The sequence below is a fragment of the Diadema antillarum genome, unplaced genomic scaffold (assembly GCF_040938485.1).
Source record: "Diadema antillarum isolate AM-2024a unplaced genomic scaffold, OU_Dant_1.0 seq00001405_RagTag, whole genome shotgun sequence".
Lineage (NCBI taxonomy): Eukaryota > Metazoa > Echinodermata > Echinoidea > Diadematoida > Diadematidae > Diadema > Diadema antillarum.
The window spans coordinates 82,047-102,275 of record NW_027272160.1 but is presented as its reverse complement, the minus strand read 5'-3'; the positions used below and the strand labels follow the sequence as shown (position 1 = coordinate 102,275).

The 20,229-nt window shown below is 41.0% G+C and overlaps 1 protein-coding gene across 2 annotated transcripts in view; it reads left to right on the top strand.

Annotated features, from left to right (window-relative positions):
* The window catches only part of LOC139709086 (adenomatous polyposis coli protein-like), a 115,349-nt gene extending 101,632 nt beyond the window's left edge, over positions 1-13,717 (top strand). For both annotated transcript variants that reach the window (XM_071621047.1, XM_071621048.1), the window contains 5 exons: positions 1,092-1,209; positions 2,050-2,280; positions 3,390-3,497; positions 4,208-5,463; positions 6,037-13,717. In XM_071621047.1, coding sequence (XP_071477148.1) covers positions 1,092-1,209; positions 2,050-2,280; positions 3,390-3,497; positions 4,208-5,463; positions 6,037-13,173 — 8,850 coding nt within the window. In that variant the 3' untranslated portion in view covers positions 13,174-13,717. The remainder of the gene's footprint in view (positions 1-1,091; positions 1,210-2,049; positions 2,281-3,389; positions 3,498-4,207; positions 5,464-6,036) is intronic.
* Positions 13,718-20,229: the final 6,512 nt, after the last annotated feature.

Sequence of the window (20,229 nt, the reverse complement as noted above, 5' to 3'; positions counted from 1 at the left end):
GTGGCAAACATCCGTTTCATAATCATAGTAAGAAAGTATGATTTAAAAATCACTTTTGTAGATTATAATATCGTAGGCGTTAGCGTGATGTTATGCAAGGTTACTTAGACCTAAAACAGTAGAAGTTTTGGTTGTAGACATAAGGCGACGTATAGTCGTAAATTAAGTTTAGGCATGAATACGGCCTAGAAATGCCTAGATTTATATTCCGTTTGGTTTACCGTACTTATTTAGGCTTCCCTGAAGTTATCGACAACCGAAAATGATATAGGATGTAGGGTTCTAGAAGTCAATAAATCTAGATCTAGACTGGACTCTTGCCTAGAATTCTAGACAAGATCTAATGTTAGACAGATTCTACCCTGCTGGCCCGACACTCCCGAGTAAAGGCAAAAGCCTGCCCTAAAAAGGTTAATTTAACTGATAGCTTGCAATTTATTGCGCCATATCTAGCTCAAGATTCTTATTCATTATTTGTGTTTAATTATATCAGTTAACTTGTCAACAGCCTAGGCTTATTAGCAAGACGTCTACCTGCGCCTAGCAATAATTCTCCCCAGCGGTTTTTATTCTCTTATACACAAATGTGAATATACGGGGCTTACTAGTACACGCGAGTACTAAAGTCATCGCCAAAGAAATAGAGTCTACAAACATTCACGGATCGTACCGATATTTACCTTGAAATTCAAGTTTTGGCTACAGCCGTATGTCATCTACCCATTCGCTCGTAGTCGGTATAAGTTGTTTGATTTTATTTATTTTTAATTAGCTAGCGAACAAAAAATGTAGACTCTATAGTTGTCACAAAGCCATGTGCGTCGATCGCTGCCAGCCAGCGCCAGAGATTGCTAGCTGGCCGGCTGGCGCCGGGTGGTAAAAGCACAGGCTGCCGCTGGCACCCTTGCCACGCACGCAGGGCGCTTGCCGACCCGACCTGTTTGGCCCCCAGTTATGGCGTCGCCTTAAGAGGGCGCACTTCCATGAACAGTCGCTTGAATTGGTCTATAATCTTGTTATACCTTGTAATAAAGCATTGAAAGTGGATGAAATATGGAATATATTAAAGTGGTTTGTTGCTCTCCTTCCAGGTTGGATTTGTGTACTCGCTGCTGTCAATGTTGGGATCCCATGACAGGGATGACATGGCCAGCACACTGTTGATGATGTCCAGGTCTGCAGACAGCTGCCTAGCCATGAGGCAGTCAGGTATGATAGCACTCAGCTGAAAATGAGCTTCACCACTCATACACAAATACACACACACACACACACAACACACACAAGGATGCACACATGATTACCGGTACATGCAACATCAAAGCCTTTGATAGTCCTTGTAGATGGTCCCCAATAGCACTAATTTCAAATTCCCCAGTGTTTTCTGACATTATGGGTATTCCTGCCATTTCGTTTATAGTGACAGTCAAATGATACAGGTACTGTTTCTCCATGTAGAAATAAAGCTCCATGAAAAATAGTAATGCATAAAAGGTAGTTTGACTGAATGATTGTCTACACATGGGAATTTAACTCACTTTACTTATACCTCTATCAATGCTGCTCAGAGATTTATAAGTGAACTGTTAGATTGTAGACTACGACTAATGCCATGCGGAATAAACTCTCATACTCTATAATCTTTCTGTGTCATACATAACCTCCTCTTCATCCTACAGTGTAGTACTCCCCTACTAACTGCCTATCATGCCTCCTGTAATGTAGGCCAATAGAAACGATGAAGCTCAATTCATGACAATCTTGAGTTGTCTAATGAACAACATTCACTCATACATTGCAACCCTTCTTCCTTAGTCCAGTACAAAGTGGTTTTGTGTCTTTTTCCACCTGATGTCCAATGCTTCTGTGATTGCTTCTGTGTATAGAAGACTTTATCATAAATATTCATGATATTCTTGTTGGTAACACTCAGATTTTTGTTTTGTTTTGTTTGGGTTTTTTTTTTTTTGCATGTATTTGCCGTAGAGTTCATCTTGGTTTTGAAAGGATGACTAACAGATCTCATTATTTTTTGATCTACTGTACCAGGATGCATCCCACTCCTGATCCACATTCTTCATGGCACTGACCAGGAGTCAGTACTGGGCAACTTCCGGGGCAGCCAGAAGGCACGTGCCTGTGCCAGCACAGCCCTTCACAACATTGTGCACCTCAACCCAGATGAGAAGCGGCGGAAGCAGGAGGGGCGTGTGCTGAGACTTCTGGAGCAGATCCGGGCCTACTGTGACTCCCTGGTGGAGTCAGAGACCAAAGAAAGTGGTGGGTACACCTCTCTCCCTCTCCTCACCCATACCTGAATCTTTCAAATGTTAGCCAGTTGAGGACTAAACCTGAGATGCAAAAACCAAGAAATCATTTCATAGTCACAGTGTGTGATATGCACACTTTCCATCTCCAAAGCTTTAGTGCTAGCACATTTGCTGCCGTAACAGAATCATGATTACAGTATGTAACTTGATGTTTATAATGATGTTTGCAAAATATCAATATGTACCTTGTCTTCACCAAACTCAGAGCTACTCATTCAGATGTTGAGAAACCAACCATTACACACATGTATAATTGTGAGAGTATCCACATTGACCGTAACTGTGCATTTTCTAACATGAGGTTTAATCCATGCATTATTTGCATACTTGATACCAGTTGTAGTGTACGCAATTAGTGTTGTAGTATGTACTGTTTCCAGAAATGTAAGGGCTGAAAATGCTCATTGTAGGTTTTCTATATGATCTTTTGTTCTATGTATATATCCTGTTAGAAACCTTTGTGGTAATCTCCATTAGGTTAATTTCTCAGTGGAAATATGAGCAAAAATAAGTGTGATTCCATCGGGATTCAAACCCGAGACCTCCGGATTGCTAGCCCAGTGCTCTACCGACTGAGCTACAGAAAGCCCTAGTACAGTGTTCGTCCCAGAAACCCTTAATTCTCAATGGAGAATTACAACAAAGTGACATGTAAAGACCAAAGTGCCAAATATTTGCAGAATGTACATAAATTCATGTGATGTCATCTATGAAACAGACTAACTTACAAGGAAAAATAGTTATCAGACTAGAAACAAAGATTTTCTTTGACAGGAGTGAAGAAGAAGTGGCTGGATTACCCTGACGATATTGTGGTGCTGTGTTATTGCAAGCCACATTGTGTTATCATTAATGAATGAAAGCCAAACAAAAGACAAGGAATTTGGGAATGGTTCGATCACATATTCAGAATAAATGGGTGTCTCTGTCACCGTGAAACAAAGCCCAGCTTATGAAATGGGTATAGCATGCAAGTCGTTTCGCCCTTATACAGCATTGTATAATCGTTGACGTTTGAGCAACGCCCATCAATATCGCTCATCTTCTTGTTCCTAGCAGCAAATACTCAGAAGCCGTTACCGATGGATCACAACCCAGGACCAGCCATGGCTGCCCTTATGAAGCTCTCATTTGACGAGGAGCATCGCAGTGCAATATGTCATCTTGGTATGTACCTTATCCCCCATTTTCAATCTATGTAGATTTACTAGTTAACAGGTAGTGTCATAGTTCAGTACTATGAAAAGATAGTTCCCCCTTTAGAATATTTTCCATTAAAATTGATTTTTAAGCAAGAAATTGTTGGACAATGTAGTGAAATTAGGCAAATGATGACCAAATTGAATTTTTCATTTCATTTGAGCTTCTGGGACTTTTAGACAATACCCAACATTTTTCTAGACTTAAGGCAGAACATCATAGAAGAGACGCAGGTTCATCTCCAAGTCTATTTAATTCTCGAACATTTAACTTGCAGGCCAGTGAAATTTGCATTAATAACACCCAAACTTGCACTGCATTTAGTCATCATCAATCTGAGAGAAATTCAAAGAATAAAAAGAATGATATGTATAAATATGCAGTACCCGCTGTTATGAGGGGTTAGAACCATCATTGGCTATTGGGTGAGAGCTTGTTATTCTCATGGATATGACACCTGTCTAGCAATCAGTAGTTTGTTGTCTCGAATCCAACCCGAGTGTGTGTTTTTTTTCTTTTTATTATGGCTACTTCTAAAAGACTTAATTATCAGCGTTTATTTATGCTGACGAAGGGCATATCGTGAATGGAAATAATTCAATGCAAGAATCATTGATTTTAATAATCTCAAAGAAGGATGGGGGTAATGGCACCGAACTATTTTATGTACTTGACAGGTGGCCTTCATGCAATAGCAGAGCTTCTACAAGTGGACTATGAGGTTCATGGTAGCAGTAGTGACCAGTATACTGTCACCTTGAGGCGGTATGCAGGAATGGCTCTGACGAACCTCACTTTTGGGGACGTGACCAACAAGGCCTTGCTGTGCTCAATGAAGGGCTGCATGAAGGCCCTGGTGGCTCTCCTTGGGGCAGAAAGTGAAGACCTTCGGCAAGTAGCAGCCAGTGTTCTCAGGAATCTGTCGTGGCGTGCGGACATGGCCAGCAAAAAGGCCTTGAGAGAGGCAGGAGCTGTTGTGGCACTGATGAATTGTGCACTAGAGGTGAAAAAGGAATCAACTTTGAAGAGTGTTTTAAGTGCTTTATGGAATCTGTCAGCACACTGTACTGAAAACAAAGCAGACATCTGTGCTGTGAGTGGTGCACTGGAATTCCTCGTAAGTTCACTGACCTATCGTAGTCCCACAAGAAACTCTGCGGTTGTTGAGAATGGTGGGGGTATTTTGAGAAATGTCTCGAGTCACATAGCAACAAATGAGAAATACAGACAGATTCTTCGCAAACATAATTGCTTGCAGATTCTTCTACATCACTTGAAGTCATCTAGTCTGACTATTGTCAGCAATGCCTGTGGTACCCTCTGGAATCTGTCTGCAAGGAACAAGAGTGACCAGGACTTACTCTGGGAACTTGGTGCTGTCAGTATGTTAAAGAACTTGATCAACTCCAAACACAAAATGATTGCCATGGGAAGCTCTGCAGCCCTCCGCAATTTGATGTCTTCTCGACCTGATGTCCTAGCGACATCAGAAGGACAGAAAGATGGTACACCAGGATTACACGTCAGGAAGCAACGTGCCCTCCAAGCTGAAATTGACAAGAATCTCAAAGACACTTATGCTGAACTGGAAGGGCGGACAGACCAGCATGGGTTGCTCCAGAACCAGCAGAGGGCCTCCCTCAGAAATCGCCACCGATCCAGACAAAGCGGGCCAGATTACTCCCCTGTCCCTCAGCGCATCCCAATTTGGAACCCCAATGCCACTCCACTGCCAGACTCTCTCATGAATAGCCAACAGAGGGCGCTCTCTCCAAGCAGTCGGCATCATGGCAACGTCCATACCCCTGAAGGGAGAGAAGAACATTCGTTTGAAGAAGGGAAAATTACAGGGGATGGCAAGGGAGCGTCAAGTCAGCCTGGTTCAGTGGAAAGTAGCCCAGGAAGACCTCATGGAACAAGTCGCATTGCACAGGTATGACATTGCATATGTCAGCTTTTAAAACCCCAGTTCACATGTTTTGATATCCATCTAAAAATGTGATGGCAAATTTCACTTTTATTCCGCAGTTGTAAAGAAAAAAATATGAAAAAGGAAAAAAATATGTACACCAAGGTTTTTTATAGCTCTGGTAAAGTGATTTTTTTCAAATCACACATTCCATTTCTGATTTGAAATACCAATATAAAAGTGTCAAAGTTTTTAGTTATTAGCTGTCCTGCAAGTTTCTTTCTTTCTTTTTTTTAAGTATCTTGCCTATCCCCTCAATCTTGTCTGTGTGAAAGTTTCCATCATCAACCGTTCACAAAAAAAGAAATAATATTATTTCTTTACGGAACTATGTCATTACAAAAAGTGTCTCATCGCAGCTTTATATATCATGGTAGCGTCAATCATGGGTCATAATACTGACTTAAAAAGTAGGAAGGTCACAGATATTAAGTGTTTTGAAAATCTTTCAACATACAAAGTGTTCTGTGAACATGCAGATATTTAATCACATGGAAATCTTGACTTATTGTGCTCTACTGGTTTATTGTTTCACAGATTATGCAAGAGGTAGCTCAAGCTGGTCTTCCAAATGAGTCAAATTCAAATGGTGAGAGTCCAAGGCGGGTGGAATCATTGGAAAGCAGGCTCCAATCTCGCAGTGGTCATCAACCAAAGCCATCATGTCCACGTTCAAGCTCTTTCACGCACATGCCTCCAGAGGGCTCTAACCTCTCCAGCCGTTCTAATTCATACTGCTTTGGATTTGAGGGAGGTCATGGCTTGGGAGCAAGGCGGTCTTCAACAGAGAGCATCAATAGTATATCCAGTGATATATTCCCGGCAGGAATTCATGAACGGTTGGCCCACAACAAGTCTCAAATGGATCACTCCCAGTCAGCAGACAGTTCCCTCAACATGCATGGAACTGGTCGCACTCTCCAGACATCAGCACTAGGGCATTCTGCTGATGAAGCCTTCGGCACAAATATGGACTCTACCACAAATTACAGCTTGAAGTACTCTGAGGAAAACATCCCTCCAAGTGTTAGTAATCCTGAGAGAGGTGGACATGAAAAGCACACTTGTGATGGAACCGATTTGCATCAGGAGCAGAATGAAGAGAGTAACACGCAGCCATGCCAAAAGTGCAATTCTCCCCATAGGCCTCGAGAGGGCCTAGCCATTGCAACCACATATATCGCTTCTCAGCACCCCCGAGCCTTCCCTCAACAGTATTCTGAGCAGTCTGTGACCCCTCACAACAATGTATTGGAGTCAATGCAGGGGTCTGGGATGTATTCCAGTATGGACAATTCTGAGCCCTATTCCCATGATGATGAGAGACCAACTGATTTCAGTCAGAGGTATGCCAACGATATGTCGCATGGAGAAGATCCAGAGAGATTTGGATTTGTCCAGACATCCATGGAGACTGGCACAGGAGGAGCAGTCTATATGAGTAGTGAGGAGCCAACCAGTTGTGAGAGAAACTACAATCCCTCATCTAATCAGGAGATTCCATCCAGCGTAGTGTCCCAGTTTGGATCAGAGCATGGAGGTTCTCATCATTCAATAGCTTCCAGTCACCATGAGGAGGAGCCACCCCCAGCCTGCAGCCATGATGACAACACCAAGACCTACTGTGTTGAGGGAACTCCAGGGCCCATCTCACGGTGTTCTTCTCTAAGCTCGCTGGACCTAAACGATATTGAAGAAAAGGTTATAGAGGAAGACGAGGCATGTCCAGACAAAGAGCTGCAAAGCACAACCCCTCCAAATGAGCCATCTCAGGAAAAGCTTGAAGACAAGCAAATGTTGCTGCAGCTTCCATCTGATGTCCCCCACCATGAGGAGGTCCAAGAAACACCACTAGTCTTCAGCCGGTGCAGTTCTGTATGTTCTCTGAGTAGTGATGATGTGCCTGACTTGTGTGATGACAGAAGTTCTATATACACAAACAGCCGAGCTGCAAGTGGCTATGTTAGCCCCAGTGAATTACCAGACAGTCCCAGTGAGACAATGCCACCCAGTCCAAGGAGAGCTTCTCAGAGTAATGTCAAGGTTGAACCACCAAATATCCCAAAACTGCCTGATATGGATGAAAAGCCCAAAACATATGCAACGGAGGGGACACCCATTGACAACTCCTGTGCCACCAGTCTCAGTGCACTGACGATTGATGAAGATGTAAAAGCCACGGTAGTGAAGCGCCTTCTACCCTCTGACGATACAGAAACATTAAATGATGTTCAGGAAGCTAATGATGAGGAGGGTGATCTAGGGAAAACTGCAGATCAGGAAGGCAATGAATTTTCTGAGCAGGAGCAAAATCTTTTGGATGAATGTATAAATGCTGCTATGCCTGTCAGGAAAAAGGGAATACCAAAAGCCAGTAAATCAAAAAGCAAGAAGGTCAATGCTATGAAAAAGGTGCCGACTGGACAGAAGACAGCATCAAATAAACATGTGAGCTTTGAAAAAGCTAATGCCAATACGGATGCACCGAAGGCCTTTTGTACAGAGGATACGCCTGTGAATTTTTCAGCAGCAACTTCTCTTAGTGATCTGAGTATTGAAGACATTGAAATTGAGAGCTCAGGAGATGGCAAGTTGAGGATTTGCAATCCAGATAGGAGCATGATGGAGAAGCCGGAAGGTGTTGAGTCTGATGATCAGGTACAGAGCTCTAGCGATCTTCTTGCTTGCATGGATGACGCCAAATCAGACACCAACTCTGTCACCAAGGAAGCTGAAGATTCTATGTTGCTTGAGTGCATTAATTCTGCCCTTCCAAAGTCAAAGTCTGGCAAGCCTCGCTCGTCACTCCTTGCTAAGCACAGATCCCCTAGGCACATAGGAAAATTTAGGTCTCCAAAAGGCATTGCTCCTCGCAAGAAAATGCCAACGGCTGATGTAAGGCATAAGAGTCCTTCACCAATTCCTGAAATGGGTTCAGATACCCGATCTACCTCAAGTCAGGAGAGAGGTCAAGACTGGGGTAACAATCCATCACCGCCTCCTGATACTGTCACAACGTACTGCATGGAAGGAACACCAGGAATATCAAATGCTACGTCACTCAGTGATCTTACATCACCAGTTGATTCACAAGATGTCAATGGTAACATCACCGTACAGAGTGCTCAGAGTCAACGCCCCTGTCAAGATGTTGGAATCAGTATTGGGAGCACCCCTTCAGACACACCAAGGGTCTTTGCTGTAGAAGGAACACCTGTCAACTTTTCCTGCAATGGATCCCTAAGCTCCCTAAGCTGTGAGGAAGATGCAGATCTATCTGAAGCCAAAGCTCAAATGAAAGAAGCAAGTAAAAGGAAAAAGGTTCAAGGGGGCGTTGTGAAACAACAATCTCGTATACCCAAGCAGAGGTCTACATTTTCTAATGCAGCACATGAGCAACTGGAGAAGTCTGAAAAATTCTATGCCATGGATAATTATAACGACTCTGACATCTCTAAGAACATGATATCTCCACTGGATTCTCCAAGAGTATTTGCTGTTGAGGGAACACCAGGCATTATCTCAAGGGCTGACTCACTCAGTTCCCTGAGCTGTGATGAAGAGGATGGACCTGGAAGAGTGCCTCAAACCTCTGATAACAAGCCGTCTGAGAAAACTGCGAAGGAACGATTAGCAGAGAAAACACGTAATAGTAGAATTGGCAACAGTAGAATGCAGCAACTTGCTGAAGGGTCAATGGCAATGAGACGACTGAGCTCAGAAGAGGCTCCGCTTAGTTATGCTGTGGAGGATACCCCAACTTGCTTCTCACACAATTCTAGTTTAAGTGCACTTAGTGACAATGAAGATGAAGAGAGACCAGATGTTACAGAACAGTGGCAAGCTGAGACAGACTATCAGCAACACTTGGGTGAAGGAGGCAACTGTGGAATTGAGAAAGATTCTAGGAGGGTATTTGCAACAGAAGACACTCCTGTGTGCTTTTCCAGAAACAGTTCTTTGAGTTCACTTGATGCAGAATCTGTTGAGGATACAGCAAATGAACAAGCCTTGTTGGATGAATGTATTATATCTGGCATGCCTCAGTCCAAGGGGAAGAAAAATGTCAAAAAAATCAATGGCAAGATTATTTCTAATGGAGCATCTGCAGACAGTGAACAAGCCTCTGAGGAGCTTGTGAAAGAGGCAGAGGGGGAGGAAGCTAAACCTGTAAGACGGGGACCTCGTATCAGCAAACCATCAAGCAGCATGGATGAAAAATCTGTAAATGAGGAAGAAGAGGAGCCTAAGGGGGTCAGAGGTGGCAGAAAGATCTACCGCAGCCCAATAACTGGAAAGATACGATCCATTACACCCCCAAAGAGTGTGATGCCTCTCAAGAGTCCTGCAGCCTCCAGAGGTGGTGTAGGAAAGACCAGTCCTACTGTAGCAACCAGGGGAAGGGGAGCAATACGAGGTGCAAGAGGGGGTGTCACTCGCAGTGCCTCCACAACGCCACCTAGAAATACCCCCACTGGTCGAGGAACCCCACCCAGGTCAGCCACACCACCTCGAACATCATCACCACTTTCTTCCTCGAGATCAGCAACACCTCCAAGGGGCACTGGTCTGTCTACCCCTCCTAGAACAAATACTCCTCCAAGATCTGGTTCACGTCCTGGAACTCCTTCCAAGTTAACAACACCCACTAAATCATCTGTTGGGAGTAAGGCTGTCAGTGAAACAAGAGCTACAAATTCAGCAAGAAGCATTACTCCACCAAGAAATGTAAGAAAGTCTTCTCTTGATTCACAAAAAGATGGTGACAGCAAAAGCGACACATCTTCCCGAAGATCTTCTGCCAGTAGTACATTCATCAGAGATAGCCCAACAAGAGAAAGTGTGAGTAGTATTCCAAAGCCGCGGCAAATAAAACCACCAAGTACTCAGTCCAAATCTCCTGGAAATGTAAATAGCATATCCTCCAAACCACCAGTAGGACGTGGCTCTCCTATTAACAAGTCCTGCACTACTAAGACACCATTGAGAGGCAGATCAGCAAGTCCCAAGTCTAAGATGCCTGTTCCTTCAAATGCTTCTTCGGGACCTAGGTCAAACATAGGTGCAACAGGAAGTCCTAAAACAGTGCAAAGCAAGGAAACTGCAAATGGCAAGCCTGTAGGTAAGATAGCAGATCAAATAGATGACTTGTCATTGGGAGTAGAGAACCTAAACCTGCAAAATGATGAAGAAACTGAGTTTGATGACCCAGATCGCCCAGTTCTCCTAAAACAATCAACGTTTACTAAAGACAGTGCATCTCTTCCAGAGCAGACACCAGAAACCAATCCTGTAAGTGAAGATGACAATTTGTTATCTCCTGTTCAGTCAGAGGACACTCCATCAGTCACAGAGAGTGAATCTAGTGTAGGGGTTTCAAAAGGTGGATGGCGAAAAGGCAATGCCACAACAGCCTCACATGATGTTAAAAAATCCTCAACACAAAACAGATTATCTAGTAAGCCCCAAACATCATCGAAAATTGCTGTTAAACGTACCATGCCAAGGACAGTGGCATCTACTGCCAGTGTCGTGAACAGAAGAGGGAATTCACCTGCAAGGTCAGAGTCTCCATCCAGAATGTCATCAACTTCTCAACGTTCAGAGTCACCATCACGTCACTCAACATCTTCCCAGTCCCAGAGCTCAGTCACCAGGCAGAGGATAGCGTCACAGACCAAGACAACACCATCTGCGTCAAGAAATGGCTCGCCTGCAGGGAAAGTCAACACAGGTCTTCAGAAAACAGGAAGTGTTGGGCAACGAACAGCCTCACCAGCAAGACCTAAAACCAATAGTGGTGCTTCTTCAGGTCGTTTGAATTCTCCCAAACCTGCAGCCAGTAGAAGCAGCTCAACACCTGCTAGGACGAGCAGTCCTTCTAGTCGAACGAGTATTTCATCAGTGAGAACTGGCTCCCCAAGTTCCAAACCCACAGTCACTTCAAGTGCCAAACCAGTTTGTACCCCTAGCAGAGGAGCTGGCCAGAAACCATCTTCCAGACCCTCATCAGCTGAGGGAGGCAGATCACCTGCCCTCAAAAGTTCCCCGCACCAGAGCACCTCAGCTCCACAGACACCCTCTAAATTTGGGACTTTCACAAAAAAGAAAGGAAGCACTGATATAGAAATTGCCCCTGATGATGCTGAGGATACTGAAAAAGAAGAAACCAACAGTGGGTTTCGAAGCGATCAGAGTGAAGCAAAAGGAGGCAACCGAAAGTCAAATCTGTGTAAAGAATTGAGTATTCCTGTAAAAAACTGTGGAGGTAAAATCACATCACCATCACGGGAAACGGCTGATGGGGATGGCATCTGGATGAAGCGGGCAGAAGGGGATTCTTCTGCTAAAGAGAGCACTGCATCAAGTATACAGTCATCATCAAGACACAGCAGCTCATATAGTTTAAGTAGCGTCTCTACAAACCATCAAATTGCAAGTCTTTCTCGGCAGAAATCGGCTCAGCCAGAGCTAGGCACTACAGATAGATTACCTGTTGTGTCAGCTAAGAAGAATATTTTCCCATCTCTCAACAAGAACTCAAATTCCAAGTCGTCGAGTAAATCCAGTATTGATTCATCAAAAAGTGGGGGAAAGTCAACACCAAAACTTTCCTCTAAGCAAAAGCATGAAAAAGATGGTGCTGGTGATGTCAAGAAGTCCGAAAAAAAGGCTGAGAAAAAGCGGTTTTCCTTCCTGAAATTGAAGATTGGGGGCAAGAAATCTGAAAGTGATAGTGAAGGGAAGGAGAAAACTAAAGGCTTTTTTTCAAAAAAGGAAAAAAAGTCACCAAAAAACTTGAAATCTGATGAGAAGAAGCGAACCGCATCTGAGTCATCTGGAGAGCAGATGTTGCCAAGCCCGCCAATAGCAGAATTGGAACCGGAGCTTGACATTTGTGGAGCAGACCTTCACTTTGATAGGAGACTGGATGAACTGGAAGGATGGGATAGCGATAATGACATTGACAAGGAAGTTATGCCTGATGAGTTTGTGGAGTGGGATAGTGGGAGTGACATCATGAAAGAAGAAATGCCAGAAGAGTTCATTGAGAGCTGTTCAGAAGTGGACACGGATGCAACTACCCCTATCAGCCCTGGACTTGTGTCCAATCCTCGAGCCGGACATCACCCAGAATACCCAAACGGACAGCTGGGGGACTTTTCCTCCAACTCTGAATCAGGTGGCCAGACCCCAAACGGACTGTCGGGGGACTTAGTGTCCCCCGTTAACAACACACACTCTGCAGCCGTGGAGGAACAATACTTTTGCTCTGAAAATCGACTCAACTCATTCATCCGGATTGGCAATGACAGCAAAAATGATGTCAATGACACAGTAGGGGAAGGAGAGCTGGGATATTCCCACAGGAGAGCTCAAAACCAGAGAAGTCGCAGCATGTCTGACACGATGGGGGAACATTCTCCTCACCGGCCACAAAGACTGAAGCTGCCTCAGAAGCCCTTTGGGGTCCATCGTAGTGACACCTCTCCATCATCCAATGTCATCCCTGTTCTAGTATCACCTTACAACTACAGTCCAAACCCAAATAGGAAAGGGGAGACAGACACAAATTGCTCTAGTTTTGGGGGTGGATTTCAAAAAGATGATAGTAGCAGGAGTAGCTCAGAAGTTGTAAGTCCTACAGGGTCAACAAGAGTCACAACTGTCTAATGCTGCATAGATCTACTGTAATTCTGGCATGACATACCATCAAAATGTCTACTTTGTATTGGAGCCATTTACAATTTTATAATAAACCTGATGATAAATTTCACAGAGACTTGTACGTATAGGAGTGTAACCTAAAGCTGTTACAATCAACTAGTGCTCCTTCCCTTTGTACAAAAATCATGATCCATTCTATGCAAGAAGCAACCAGCCGAAAATATTGCAGCAGCATGTATGTTGATTTTTTTTTTATAGTTCTGAAAACAGACAACTGATTCTCAAAGTGAAGCACTCAGACTTGACCTAGATTTTCATATCCTTCCTTTGATCTTGCTAAAACTTAGCATTGTTGTTTCATTGTATTTTTACTTTTTCACTGTGGAAAAACCATTTGTGCCACTTGAAAATTGGGAACGAGATGGAAAGACGGTGAAAGTTTTAGTATGTGGATGTAGTAGTAAGTTTTGCAGCATTTAGCTGTCACTCCCTTGTGTAGAAGTTGTCAATATCCAGATTATTTATGTCATTCTTATATAATTTGTATCCATATAAGCATGCAACGTTTGATTTTGAGATAAAACTTGCAATATATTTGATGTAGAATTCTCTCCTCTTCAAACTACATTAGCCATGATATTTTTTTTTAAAGATCATGTATTATGCTACATATCAGTTTGTGGTGAAAGAGAACTGTATTTTTCACAAATTCATTAGTGCAATGTTTCTGTGGTTATCCATAACAGTATGTGTGAAGCTAGTCTTTGTCTTTTCCTGTTAGAGAAAATTATTATTAAGAGACAGATATCTAGATTTCTTGGTATTTTGCTGTATGTGTGTACTTCCTTTGGCTTCAAATTAAAGTATGCCTATATTTTTGTGCCACAGTAGAAGACTTTGTATTGTCCCTCGGTTTTTGATGAGGTAGAAAATACACACTTGCTATAAGATTTTCCATGATTTATGAGAAGCAAGTGGTTACATCACTTGCAGGTTTCAAACAAGATAAGATTTTGGGGAAAAGTCTTGGCAGTTGCACCTGGAGTTGTGATGTGGCATCTTTGGTTGTTTAATGAAATTTCACTCTTTTTACCACTTGTTAAATCTTTCTTTATGAGATAATTATTGGCAGAGATAAATACCACTCCTTTAGTAGAATTTAGGAACAGTTCTTCATTTGAACACAGTGTATGTAGTTACAGGAAATTTCACTCTTTTTACCACTTGTTAAATCTTTCTTTATGAGATAATTATTGGCAGAGATAAATACCACTCCTTTAGTAGAATTTAGGAACAGTTCTTCATTTGAACACAGTGTATGTAGTTACAGTGTATAGAGTTGATGATCCTAGCCTACACAAATATGTGATTCTAGTTTGCAGCTTCATCAGTGTAGGGCACATAGCCTTCCGGATGTGTTCCTGAGGCACTTACAAAAAAAAAGAAAATGTACTTATATTGCAGTATTCTTCCAAGCCACATACGGTATTTTGCATATCAGGCAGTGCTGCAGTGGTTTAATTCAGAGCTATTAATTCAGAGCAGGCCAGAGAAGCATTGTAAATCTGGCTTAAGCATCATGCTGTACCCTTGCAACAGATGCATGATTTGAACTGTCAATATTTGCGCAGACTGCCAGGCTGCATATAATATCACTTGACTCACCCGCCCAAGCTGCTTTTGAGCCTCAGTTGAGAATTGTGTATTGCCTGATGCTTGTAAGATTATCTGATGTATTTGTTCCAGTTATAGACTGTCATTTTCAAACTTGGGACTCACACATACTGCGTGTATCAAATGAATGAAAAAATCAGTAGAAAGTACAGTGTTCAGTGTTGTCATACCCTATGACTTTCCACTGCCAAAAAACTACCACATCCACCCCCTATCTTATATGGCCTTGGATTTATGCTGGGAGATGATGTACCTGGTGAATACTCATGTGAAATTTTTCCATAATATAGCTATTACTTACAGGTTGTCCTTAGCTAGCCTTTGATACAAATATTGCACCACAATAGCAGTGCTAAACTGTCAAGAGAGAGGTCCACACTCGGCTGTAGGCACACCCGAGTAGAGTCGTAAGCCACATGGTACAGTGGACCAGACTTTGGATTTGTAGATACAGGGTCCTGAGTTCCAGTCCTTCCCAGTGCAAATGTCTTTCGACATGTTTTACCCACAGTGTCCCTCTTGACACGGGTAGAGAAATAGGTGTGTAGCAGTGCAGGGTAATGATACAATGCACTCCTGTTATAACGAACATGGTTAAACAACAAAATGCTGGGTACAATGAAATAAAAATTCAGGCAGCAACATTATCCTCTCTATGTTTTTATGTTGATTATTTGTTCGGTTATAACGAAATTTTGATATAACAAAAGAAAATTGCTGGTCCCGAGGACTTCGATATAACGGGAGTCCGCTGTACCAACAGAACCCTCTGAGACAGCAGTGCCCCTGCCAGAGACCAGAACCTGCCCTTGGTTAAAAACACCTCATCATTTGTTCTGTATTCTTCATTTATTGTTTAGATATCATTCATAAGTATTTTTATGATGATTATGATTATGATTATTATTAATCTTCTTCTTATTATTATAACTACTGCTACTAATGGTACTACTATGACTACTACTACTGTTATCATTATTAGCAGTAGTAGTAGTGATAGGAGTAGATGTATAACTTTTTTTTTTCTTGTGAAGATAGAGTTTACTCTGTGTCATGACCCAATTTGTATCTTGAGGAAATTGTTTGAAAAATACATTTATACCTTGAGAGGATTTAACTTGACAGTTATCATCTCACTGTAATCATGATAAAATTGAACTTAAAAACCTCAGTGAAGGTAACAAATTTCTTGTGGTTGATATCTACTTGTAAGAAATGAAAAGTAGAAAACCTGGTGCTTGTGAAATGTACAATCATGTAAATATGTAGATTATTCTTGGATTATACTAATGTTATGAACAGAATATATATCCTATTCTGTACTCAAATCCAGAAACTTGCCAGATAACACTTTTGTATGATAGATTATATTGAAGTAAAGCAAAGGGAGACGCTTGCTTTGTTAACCATTCACTTTTTGTAGATACTTCTATATATCTGTGTCACATTTTGAAGTCCAGTTAAAGAGTTTAAGGGAAGTATAGAACACAAATGGTACTGTTTCCAGTGATTTTAAATTTGCTAGACGTTTTGTAACCAAAGACTATCTCCCGGAAGAAAAAGAATTTGGCATGTTTCCAGGAATGGTACATGTATACGTAGTAGTCCAGACATTAAAAAACATATTTGTGCAAGAGTATGTTCAAATCTATCAGAGCCATACCTCTGTTCTTCTGTAAATGTGATGTCACTGGAAGAAGTATTGAGAACATATTATATGTGTAAAAAAAAAAAAAGACTTATCTTACAGTACTTTGTGTTAACATGTCTGTCATTTCATGTCTTGTTAAGTACATAAAGCTGCTTGTCCATGATTCTTTCACTGATTGTGCAAAAATGAGAGAAAATAAATGTGAAGAAATATCATCATGTTTCAAGGAGTACAAAAACGTATATCATCTGATTTTGTAGTTTGTATGGATTTATTTTTTGAATATGTGCAATAGATATGTGAAGATTATTATAAAGAATGAAATACCTTTATGTACCTTGTGCCTACAAACCTCACTTCACCATGGAAGAAAGTCTCAGACTTCAGTGGTTTATAAGTGACTTTTAAGTACATTGTTTATTAGCAGTATGGTCAAGAGCTAAGATAGGTCAGTTAGTATTATGATATATACACGTACATGTATGTACATATACTAGTACATGTACTAGTATATGTAGGACCTTATATACAGGGCTCGACACAAGCTGTAGGCCATGCAAAAACACACACACACACACACACACACACACACACAAATGACATCGGGCCACCAAAATTTCAAATGCTAATAAAATTATGTAAGTGTCCCCAAAAATGGGCCACCAGAGAAGACAGTGTCAAGCTCCGATACATATGTACATGTATGTATACATTCAACCAAGAAAGTAACTTCCCCCCTAGCAATTTTGGATATATCTCAAAAAGTATTGTGCCGATTTTCATAATTCAAGTAGGATTGGATAGGGAATTTTATTACTCATAACATGAATGGCATATCATTGCCACCAGATATGATTATTGGTGTGAAAAAATGCATTTTATCTCAAAATGCATGAAAAAAAAAAGTTGCACTTTAGTGATTTGCATTGACTTTTACACAAATAATCAAACAATCACTCATGATTCTGAACTTTTAAGCATGGTTTATTGCATATTTCTCTATCTCTTTCTTTTCATGAGCACACAGTGAAGTATTTAATAATTGATATGTCCACCATCCGCTTCAATGACCAGCCGGCATCTCTTCCTCATACTGTTAACTAAAGTTTGTACTTGGGGCTGCTCGATGTTGGCCCATGTTCTCTGCAAGATGCGCTGAAATTCTTGCAGTGAAGTGTCATCTTTCACCTTCATATTGAAAAGGCCTGTTGTTTAAAAAGTATGCATAACATCTGTTTAATAGGGAAACACATTGTACCTGAAGAAATTCCTGATAATTACATAACAATTTAAAAAGGTCATTTGCTAACTTGCATAGGAAATGTACACAATATGCTTCATATAACCTTAAGTGCAACTTTTTTTCCATGCATTTTGACATAAAATGCTTTTTTTTTTCACACCAATAATGATATCTGGTGGCAATGATATGCCATTCATGTTATGAGTAGTAAATTTTCCTATCCAATCCCGTTGGAATTATGAAAATCGGTAAAATACTTTTTGAGATATATCCAAAAATGCTAGGGGGAACTTACTTTTTTGGTTGAGTGTATATATATATATATATATATATATATATATATATATATATATACATAATGTACACACAATGCTACTTTGTCATCTCCATAGCTTGATACACTCATGTGTCCTCCAATTTTTATGGAGTAACATCAACAATAACATATGGCACTCATTGACAAAGGGACTGATACGCCATATTGAAAACAAGTTACTCTATACACTACAGTAATGCAAGTGAAGTATTTGCTTAACCCTATTAAGCCCAAGCTATTTTGACCCCTCACAGGCCCAAGGGGGGGCACATTGTGCCCCCCCCTATATAACTTTTTTATTATTTGATGTATCATCGTCATATTTGGCACGTGGGTAGAGTAACTCATACTCTACATGACCGTACATTTGAATTTTCACAAGGTCACCCATGGAGGGCGCTATTTACAAAAATATAAAGGAATACATAGGAAATATGCTAAAAACATGATTTTCGGTATAATTTCCTTATCCCCATTACATATGACTTATTATAGACCAATCATTTTCATATTTGCCACAAATGATAAGCAAGTGGAATTTTATTATTTGTTATGTTTGAAATTTCTCAAGGTCACCACATGGGGGCGCTAGTCATATCAACATAGTGATACATTGTGAGACCTGAGATGAAATGCTTGGGATGGGTACATGTATAGTTATGACATTTCATATTTGCATAATAGTGGAATTTTGAGATTGCAAATTGATAATATGATAAACTAATGATACTAGAGGCATAACTTGGGTGAAGGAATCAAAATAACTCAAAATATAAGGGCAATCTGTAGATAATATTATTGTTTTCAATTATCTCTATTATATCTATTGTTTTATGCCTTCGTCACATAAAAACAAAGGAAATAATAAGAAAAACTTTCCAGAACCATAATTACTTCAAATTTTGCTTGTTCAAAAAATTTCAGCCAAGAAACACCCATTTCATACACTGGAATGCTGTTAAATGAAATGGGAACAGAAAAAAGATGCAAAATCTGACTGACATTGTTGTCAGTTTATGGTTGCCATGGCAACCAGCAACATCAAATATAGCTAAATTATATATCAAAATGTTCGTAATAAGATTTCAGGAAAAGTCACCAAATTTGGTTGAAATCGGATTAAGGACGAAGGAGTGGCAAACGAAAATCTGGTAGGGGGGGCACAATGTGCCCCCCCTTGGGCTTTATAGGGTTAAGGGTGGGATTTCACGGAGCACACGAACGATTTGCGAAGGACGCGAATGACAAAATCCAGCATTCGGAAAAGTTTTTCTCCGAATGTTTTCCGACAATGAAGCCGAAAACTATTCTTGCGCAATTTGTGCGAAGTTTCCGCGACGTATGTGCGAATGTCGTGTGTATCATTGCTAAAGTACAGCATGTTACGTACACGAAGAACACGCGACGGAAATGCGAACAACGAAAAAATTACAATAATCATGGGAGAAAATGTACCCAAGGAGAGGTGGAAGCTGTCTTGAGTTGAATTTTTTTTCTTTCCTCTTTTTCTCCTTTCTTTTTCTCTCATTTTTCTATTGTGTGCTTGCCTACATTTTTTTTTCCTAGGACGTATCTCCACTGGTAAAGCATATGATTTTTTTTTTTTGCAGTTCCTCCATCACATAATCTCTATACTTCAAATGAAATTTTACATACTTTAGATTAATTTTAACTGTATTCTGCGATTTTTTTTTTGTATATCAAACATTTCTTTCTCTTTGCTAGTCTTTAATTTCTTTTGTTACTATAGTTGTTAATAATTGTTTGATGTTTAGGTGTATGCTACGATTTTTATTTGTAGAAAACGTATAGGTCATACATCCCCCAAACGTGCGCTAAACGTTCGCGAGAATGTCTCAAAAGGTACGCGAACAGTTTGCGATTACGTCGTAAAATGATCGGAAAAACTTCGCAGATTTCGCGTAACATACGCGAGACATTCTCCAAAGTTTCGGAGTCTGTTTGGGGTTTCACGAACATTTTGCGAACATCGCGCGTGTCTTGCGAAGGTCTTGCGCATATGACGAGGCTTTAAAGACACTTTCGAGAACAATTCACGAGCAAATCACGACCAAGTGTGCGGAAAAGGTTCGCAGAAAATTTCAAACTTTTTTGAAATTCTCGCCGAAGTAAAAACGACATTCGCGAACAATTGACGACGCTTCCCAACCCTCACGT